Below are 9,317 nucleotides of genomic sequence, written 5' to 3' on the forward strand. Positions count from 1 at the left end.
AATGGTTCATAAATCCACCTACAGAACTTTGTTGGAGGCTTTGACCACTGGCAGCAGCCTCAGAAGAGCCTCCTCTGAAGCAGAGTATTTCTTCAGGTCAAACACCTCCAGATCTTCTTCTGATGACAGTAAGATGAAGACCAGAGCTGACCACTGAGCAGGAGACAGTTTATCTGTGGAGAGACGTCCTGATCTCAGGGCCCGTTGGATCTCCTCCACTAGAGAACGATCATTCAGTTCATTCAGACAGTGGAACAGATTGATGCTTCTCTCTGCAGACACATTCTCACTGATCTTCTCCTTGATGTACTGGACTGTTTCCTGATTGGTCTGTGAGCTACTTCCTGTCTGTGTCAGCAGGCCCCGTAGAAGAGTCTGATTGGTCTCCTGTGAAAGACCCAGGAGGAAGCGGAGGAACAAGTCCAGGTGTCCATTTGGACTCTGTAAGGACTTGTCCACAGCACTCTGGTGGAGGTGTTTTAGTTCAGGTTTGTTTCTAAAGACCTTAAACCACAGAGATGTTGTTTGTTGTTGTTCCAGCAGGTTGACAGCAGAGCTGCTGAAGGTCAGATGGACATGAAGAGCAGCCAGAAACTCCTGAACACTCAGATGGATGAAGCAGAACACCCTGTCCTGGTACAGGCCTCTCTCCTCTTTAAAGATCTGTGTGAACACTCCTGAGTACACTGAGGCTGCTCTGATATTGATGCCACACTCTGTCAGGTCTGACTCATAGAAGATCAGGTTTCTTTTCTGCAGCTGATCAAAAGCCAGTTTTCCGAGAGACTTGATCATCTTCCTGTTGGTTTTGTTCCACTGTGGATCTGTTTCAGCTCCTCCATCATACTTGATCATCTTCCTGCTCTCTGGACTCCACTGTGGAACTGTTTCAGCTCCTCCATCATACTTGATCATCTTCACTTTGGTCTGAAACACCAGGAAGTGGATGTACATCTCAGTCAGGGTCTTGGGCAGCTCCGCTCCCTCTCTGGTTTCCAACATGTCCTCCAGAACTGTAGCAGTGGTCCAGCAGAAGACTGGGATGTGGCACATGATGTGGAGGCTTCGTGATGTCTTGATGTGGGAGATGATCCTGCTGGCCTGCTCCTCCTCTCTGAACCTCTTCCTGAAGTACTCCTCCTTCTGTGGGTCAGTGAACCCTCTGACCTCTGTCACCACGTCCACACAGTCAGGAGGGATCTGATTGGCTGCTGCAGGTCGTGTGGTTATCCAGAGGCGAGCAGAGGGAAGCAGCTTCCCCCTGATGAGGTTTGTCAGCAGCACATCCACTGAGGCGGACTCTGTGACATCAGTCAGGATCTCATTGTTGTGGAAGTCCAGAGGAAGTCGACACTCATCCAGACCATCAAAGATGAAGACCACCTGGAGGCGCTGAAAGCTGCAGATTCCTGCTTCTTTGGTTTCAGTGAAGAAGTGATGAACAAGTTCCACCAAGCTGAACTTTCTCTCTCTCAGCACATTCAGCTCTCTGAAAGTGAATGGAAATGTGAACTGGATGTCCTGGTTGGCTTTGTCTTCAGCCCAGTCCAGAGTGAACTTCTGTGTTAGGACTGTTTTCCCGATGCCAGCCACTCCCTTTGTCATCACTGTTCTGATTGGTTCCTGTCTTCCAGGTGAGCCTTTAAAGATGCCTTCTGGTCTGATGCTTGTTTCTGGTCTGTGTGCTTTCCTGGATGCTGCTTCAATCTGTCTGACCTCATGTTCCTCATTGACCTCTGCAGTCCCCCCCTCTGTGATGTAGAGCTCTGTGTAGATCTGGTTCAGAAGGGTCGGCTCTCCTGCTTTAGCGATCCCCTCAAACACACACTGGAACTTCTTCCTCAGGTTAGACTTGAGTTTACGTCCACACTCTGCAGCACGAGTTCCTGAACAAACAATAAATGTCATTAATAAGTGAACGCTACAATAAATGTGTCAAATAAATATTTTCTGTCTCCATGAAATCTGTTCATCAGTTGTAGACAAACAGTTTGTGTTTTCAGTCAGAAGAATTCACAGATGTCTGCATCATATTAACAGCAGAGTGTGTAAATGTAAACTTCATTTCCTCTTTCCATCATGTTAAAGCTCTTCAAATCCTCTTACTGCTCTGCAGACGCTCAGCCAGCTCCTCCTGCTTCATCCTCCTCAGGAAGTGCACTGTGATCTGCACTAATGACTCTCTGCTGCTCCTCTGCTCTTCATCCTCCTCATCCTCCCTCTGACTCTCTGAGCATTCTGGGTAATCTGGACTCAGGAGCTTCTGGACCTTCTTCAGCTCATCCTTCACAAACCTGACAATGTTCTCCTCCAGCAGCTGGAACAGAACAACAGAGTATAAACTCTCAGACTTTGAGGAGCAGAATAACAGTTTAGTGTTTCATGATATTACAGCTTATGTTCATACATGTATTACTTGAATCTACAACATTAGATATGAAGTGTTGTGTATGCACAGCTGCTGTAGTTATAAGTATTACTACCACAGTTCTGTCTCTGTGAATGCTTGCTCAGGGGTCAGGCTCTGGGTCTCTGTAGAGCACCAGGACTGTTGTGTTGTAGTTAGAAGCTGTTTGTACTCACCATAAATATGGCGTCCTGAGCAGGAGTCTGAACACTGGGTTGCTGCAGTCTGTGACAGAAACATCAGCATTTAACAACACAATCACTTCACTAAGTGTTTTGATGTGTTTTCACTTTAAACAGATACACAACAGTCAACAGACTGGTGACAAACAAGCATTGTTGTATTAAAAATGAAAACTATCCCAACTCCACACATCCAGCTCATGTTGAACCTGTTGCTGCTGCTTTAATGACTGAAGCACAGCTTTAAGAGTTCCATTCCACTTCCACTGTCATCATATGTTCACATTGATTTAGACCAAGGGGTTCAATTAAAGTCCCTGAGGTCCAGCTGTTCACATTTCCTCCAAGTCAAAGGTCTGAACTGATGTCTAGCTTGTGTCTTATTAGCTTCCCCTATGTCCACATGTTCATATGTTTCAGTAATATCTATTGTCAGTTTTCAATGCAGGAAATGTTTACAGGCATGGTGGAGCTGCTTTAAGCTCTGCCAATTTTTCACACAGCTTGTGTATTTTTTTGTTTTCCTTCAAATAATGTCTCAACGACAGCATGTGAGCATGGGCCCATCTGTTGAACGGTGCTCTCAATGATTGTTTCTTTAGTAATGTATTTCCCCCCTTTGCTTCATTGTGATACACTTGATTTGTGACTTGTTGATTGATTTTTGTTAGTGAGCCACCTGTGGTGTGGGCGTGTTTCATAAAAGAAGGCCTCCTGCACGCAGCTAGTCGGTAGTGTGGCAGTGAGTGAGGAAAGAACATAGCAGAGCATCTCACTTTTTGCCTTCCTATTACTATTTATTTTTGGTGCTGTCTGAAGTTCACTACTCTTTGCTGCTGTACTGGCTGCTCTGCCAACAAACTTTACTGGGCTTGCAGTTCGGTTGTTTTGCGCCCCGCAACTCGGACTTCAGGCACTTTGTTTTGTAGTGGTGCTTTGAGTCGCTACTTATATTATTTTATTTCATGCCACAGTGTTACTTTAAAACAACGGTTTTCCCCATCAACCTTCATTCATTGGAACAAGCCGTGCTGTCAACCCCGTCTCTTCCTCTCTGCTCTGATGCGCAGGGAGTTATTGTCATATTATAATCATATACTGGAGTAGACTGGAGTAGACACGCCGACTGTCCCTGCGACTGTGGGAATAAAATGCTCTATGAAAAGATTTATTCTCATGAATTTATCAGAATTATCAGAAAAGGGTCCAGACAGAATCATCATTCCGTCTGGTTTCGGACCTCCATTTTGGTGATATACAGAATCCACATTAGAGTTCTGTACAGGCTGTGAAGTCAGCATAATCAGCAGTGTATGGTGTGCATGACTGAGGTGTGTGCATGCAGGACCCAAACAAACCAGGACCCTGAGACTTGAAGGAGGAAGAGACTAGGTCCAAGCTAAATATAGGCCTAACAGCTACAGTAGTGTTGGAAAGCTTGTAAAAGCTTCTGTATTTCTGCATAAATATACAGTTTTGAAATAAATGGGCTCATCCATCGACCGGTCCAGGTCCAGGTCCAGCAGAGTGTGCAGTGTGCTGCTGCTTTGTTCTTGAACACACAGATGTGTGAATAATGTGAGTGTGAGCTCTGACATGGAGAAGAGTCATGGACAGTCAGAGACGGTCCTCTTACCTCTGAGCTTTGGTCCGGCTCTCATGGTCCCCACACAGAGGGCTTTTAGAGGGAGGGACTCCCTCCTCTCTGTCCTCACACTGACTCATAGCAGAGCTCACACCTTCACACAAATACAGTAGAACAAAGAGTGTCATGCAGCCATCAGACCAGTCCTGATGCTCCCTGTATTAAAGCTGCTGAATTTCATACAGGGAGCGATTGTAGAACAGACGTTTGTTCTGATTTTCAGTTTGAAACTACAATAAAGATCAATCAGTTACAGGCAGTAAATATCAAACTGATCAGATATTGACAGACTCTCACCTACTGAATCAGTCCTGACTTTCAGAAGTTTCCACCTTCATGTGTAGAGCTGCTGGTTCTGCTGCAGTCTGTCTGACAGAAAATGAACAATGAACATAATTCCACAGAAACCACTCCTTGAAAACAGGACACCTGATACAACACTGACATGAATGGGTTAACAGTGGATAGAACAGGTCTGAGTGCAGAGTCACCCAGCTGTCAGACCGGTTCTGACACTTCCTTCATATTTCACTGATCATGAGACCTGAGGGCTGATTGTAAAGAAAAACACCAGAAGTTACACAACTTGTTGTGAAGCATCAGTTACAGTGTGACTCTGACCTGTGTTGTTGTGTTGAGCAGATGGAAATGCACTGTGCTGCTTCAGACATGACTTTCATCTGTCAGCTTTGCATCACATGCTACATGACTGCAAAACACTTTGTGCACTTCTTATGTCTGTGTCTGTGTTTTTACAGCAGCAGTGACATCATGAGCAGAGCAGCTCCACCTCTGCAATGTGGCCGGAGTGATGTCAGAACCAGACTGACTGAAAGATTGACCATATTTTCTGGATTATAGGGCGCACCGAGTACAAGTCCACCGGACTATGACTAATAGTGCACCAACCTCTTGAATTCCTCTTAACTTAAATGGTGCGGCTGCAGGGCACTGAGAGTGAGACATTTCAACAAGTCCTCACTGAGAAATGATGAGCTTCACCGCACAGAAACTCCTATGAATATACTGCAAATGAGTAAAAGGTGACTGCTGTGCGCTCATATAGCTGTCTGGACTTAGCGACCTATCGACCAATCAGAAAATAGAATTCCTTGTTGCCAGGTGAGGTCTGAGGCTCAGCTGCAAGCACACGTTCCATGAATGCTCGGAGCTCAAAGTGTGGACAAGCTAGAGAACGTCAGGAGAGGGACAGAACAGCTGCCATCACATCTGTGATGAGACGTCAGGACACAGGCTGACTAATTCTATATTTTAATATATAAGTCGCATCTGAGTATAAGTCGCACCCCCAGCCAAAGGACGAAAACAAGTGGGACTTATAGTCCGGAAAATACGGTACTTTATGAATCCCTGTAGGGAAGCCTTTAATCACCAGGAGCCCTCACTCTGGAACCAGGTGTAAATCTGGATTAAAGAGGCAGACACCACCTCCACCTTTAAGACCAGACCTACAACCTTTGTGTTTAGCAGGTGGTGCAGCTAGTCCACACTGTAGTGTGTAGGGCTGATAATCAGAGCTGTAGACATCAGTGTTTCTCCTACCATTATATCAGCAGGGTGCCCTGTCCCCCCACAGGCACCCACTGACCCTCCTTGAAGGTCCAGTTCATTTGATTGTCTTTACAGTATGTCTCTATGGCGTCAGTCCTGGAAGTAGTCTGATCTGATGAACTCAGAACAAACCGACATTTTCACAGCAGGTGTTTAAATGCTGTCAAATCATACAAACTCCACTGTGGCCATGAATGGGTTAACAGTAGATACAAGTGATGAGTGCAGTGTCATCCAGCTGTCAGACCGGTTCTGACACTCCCTGCATTCCTCACTGATCATGTGACCTGAGAGTTCTACAGTCTGCTGTGAGTGGAACAGAAAAACACTACAGTAACACAACTTGTTCTGAAACAGCTGTTCATCTGCTATAAAAGTCATCAAGTGTCTGAAAGACATTTCCTGATTCACTTCTACTGTCTGTCCACTAGATGGAGCTCAGCAATCAATGAACTGCAGATCAGCACAGATCGATGACTGGTCACATCTGAATCCTTCAGCCACAGGGCCACCATTCCCATCTTGAAGCTAAAGTGGCCGTCAAAGAAACGCTGCTAAATGTAATGTGCTGTTTACACCAAGTCACCATGACAACAAGTCATAGCACGATTTGTAAACAAAGCAACAAAGGCAACAGTCACTCATCTACTGCTCCCGTACTTCTACCGGCTGACAGGAGCTATTCTGACTCCTGCTCCGGTCCCTGCTGGCTCTCGCCTCTCCTCCTCCTCCCTCTGTGTTACTACTCTGCTGCTCATTAAAGCTGTGTGCACTCTGACGGCCTGTGCACTCCATGGACCTGCTTCTGCACTGATGTGGGCCCTGCACCTGCTGCTGCTACAGTGTGCTGCAAACATATCTGTGGTTTTGGCACTAAGCAGCCACTTGTAGGCTTTTGAGCCTTTTCTCTCTCTTCATCAACACTTTTATACTTTACCTGTGACCTTATGATGTCACCTTTATAATAGAACATGATAACATAAAGCCATTGATTCCTATTGATCTATCCAGCTAATGTCCACATTAAAACTCTGCACTCAACATGTTGGAAGCATTTTCTCATTATTCCTTCCCAGTGAGTGAGTCTTACCTGTGTTGGTTTCTGTGACGAAGCAGAGAGCAGTCAGTGTTCAGGGTGTTTATACTTCATCATAGGAGGAACCTCTGTGGTCACATGACTTCCTAGGAACTCTGAACAGGTTTAAACTGACTGTTGGCTCAGATTAAAAAAATTCCCAGTTTGGGATCAATCAAAGAATAAAGATCATCAGTCTATCAGCTGGTTTATGGTGTGTTCAAGAGGAACTGGTGCTGACCTTTGGACTCTGCCCTCTTTGTGAGGTCAGAGAGGTCAAAGGTCAGGTCAGTAAAAACCCAAATACTCGCACTGAGGTGTGAAGACAATCATAACAGAGAGTGTGGTGTACAGAGAGAAGACTGTACTCACTGTCAGCGGGTCACATGTGCTCTAACATGCACTGTGAGCTGTAAGGTCTTATACAGACAGGTGTGTGTCTTTCCTCATCATGTCCACAGACACAGCTGGACTGAAGGTTAGAACCATCTGAATCATATTTCACTTTTTGTTTTTTCATCTGCAGAAATGTTTTCCTGTCAACATGGGGTGCTGTGTGTACAAAAAATAACTGAAATGATTTCAGCAAATGGCTGCAGCTGTTTACGTGAGCAGATGCTGTGACTTAATGACTGGAATGTTTAATCATCCCAAAAGGACCGGATCAGGACTGACCTCACGTTTTTAAAGACTAAAAGACTAAAATGAAATGACTAAAAAGACACCTGGGACCTGCTAGCACACACCTTCATACAAACACAACACTCCCCCCAACACTTACGCCACTGAATACCACTGTCACTCTGGATTCTACCAGCAGATGGAGACAAAGTAAACATGGGTCAGAGTACAGAGAGTCTAGAAATAACGTCATGATAAACAGTGAAGAAGCATTTTACATTAAAGATTTCATATGATGTCTGAAACATTGGATTGTAACTTATCTATAAAACTATGTTTTTGTAGGATTCACAAAAAGTGCTTTTGGACTGTTTATAAGCAGGACCTCCATCTTTCTCCAAGCTTTAAAAAACAGCTGAGAGTTTTCAGCTCATCACTTCTGGAAACACTTCATTTTAAGAGACGGCCTCATAATGCTGTTAGAAGTGTTCTTATGATTCCTGAACACCATCTGTGCATCATAACTCAATCTCTACAGCTGCATTGGATCTCTGCTTGTTAATCAGTGATGGATGATAACATGTTACTGCACAGGTTTCCACCATTTTATGGCTGCATTAAAGACTTTGAACCTGGCTGCTGCTCAGTAAAAGCTCCATCTACAGTTTAACATGAATGAGTGACACAGTGAGAATGTAAAAAGTCAAAAGTGTCTGACTGAACACATGATGCAGACACAGTGTTAACAGATGCTGCATTGTTCTACAAAGAGCAGTTTGATGACAGACTTTCTGTTTCATGCTGACTGTGAACATTTTCAAACATCTGGAACATGTTTAATGACTGTATGAAGCAGCCAGCAGTCGTCCTCTGAACACAGGACAGTGAACGCCTCTCACTAGCTGAATCACACTGTCTGTTAGAATGACACAAAGATCTCTAACAATTAGATGATCGGCACGAGACGAACAGATACAGTAAATGTTCCAAGTGAAGCACAACAATCAAACACACACAATCAAACACACACCAAACACAATCAAAAGTCACAGTAACACAACAACATTGATCAATAAACTGCTGTTAGTTACCTCCTGATGGAGAAAAGAATCTGGATGAAGCCGAGGAGTGAAGGTGACGTCCATCAGCAGGAAAACAGCAGAGAAAGAACAAACATGGAACTCACAGCAGCAGCTTTTCAACGCTCTGTTGATGCACAGAAAGGCTCAGCTGTCTGGATTCATCGTCACACTCAAGGCTTCTTTAAGGAAACATGATGACAGTGTTCTGACCTTTGGAACAAAGAGCTCAGGTCAAACATTCACAGACTGAACCAGCACAGAGTTCTTATCAGTTACAGTTACAGACCTTGATCTGACTGTAAGGAAGGAGAAACACACCTTCTTAATAAAGTGTGTTTCAGTGAAAACAAATCCATCAGCTCCACACATCATTTACACTCGCTATAAATGTAACATTTGATGTTCTTATCTGACTGTTACTATGAATAAACTGTGTGAGGACTTTGTGTAGTTAGATCACAACCCACAGAGAGACTGTGACAGAAGCAAAGAACAGATTTACAAATTTGCAGAAAATATTATTTGATACGATCAGACACATCAATGCTTTGGTTGTTCTGCCAGCACAGTGGTCCAGATCCTGAAAATGAATAATCTGAGCAGATTGATTGTGGGTGGATGAAAGAAGTGAGCAGATGAGGTATTCTCAGTTTATACAATATGAAGGCAGGTTTCTGGAAACACTTCATTTTATGCTGTTAGAAATGTTCTTATGATTCCTGAACACCATCTG

The 9,317-nt window shown here is 44.3% G+C and overlaps 1 protein-coding gene across 1 annotated transcript in view; it reads right to left on the reverse strand.

Moving 5' to 3' along the window:
• LOC114429869 (NACHT, LRR and PYD domains-containing protein 12-like) overlaps nucleotides 1-3,835 on the reverse strand; it is a 35,758-nt gene extending 31,923 nt beyond the window's left edge. Inside the window, exons 1-4 of the mRNA XM_028398482.1 lie at nucleotides 3,830-3,835; nucleotides 2,107-2,308; nucleotides 848-1,886; nucleotides 23-799 (exon numbers count right to left, since the gene is read on the reverse strand). Of these exons, the coding sequence (XP_028254283.1) occupies nucleotides 23-799; nucleotides 848-1,886; nucleotides 2,107-2,308; nucleotides 3,830-3,835 (2,024 nt within the window). The remainder of the gene's footprint in view (nucleotides 1-22; nucleotides 800-847; nucleotides 1,887-2,106; nucleotides 2,309-3,829) is intronic.
• Nucleotides 3,836-9,317: the final 5,482 nt, after the last annotated feature.

This window comes from Parambassis ranga, unplaced genomic scaffold (genome assembly GCF_900634625.1).
Source record: "Parambassis ranga unplaced genomic scaffold, fParRan2.1 scaffold_21_arrow_ctg1, whole genome shotgun sequence".
Lineage (NCBI taxonomy): Eukaryota > Metazoa > Chordata > Actinopteri > Ambassidae > Parambassis > Parambassis ranga.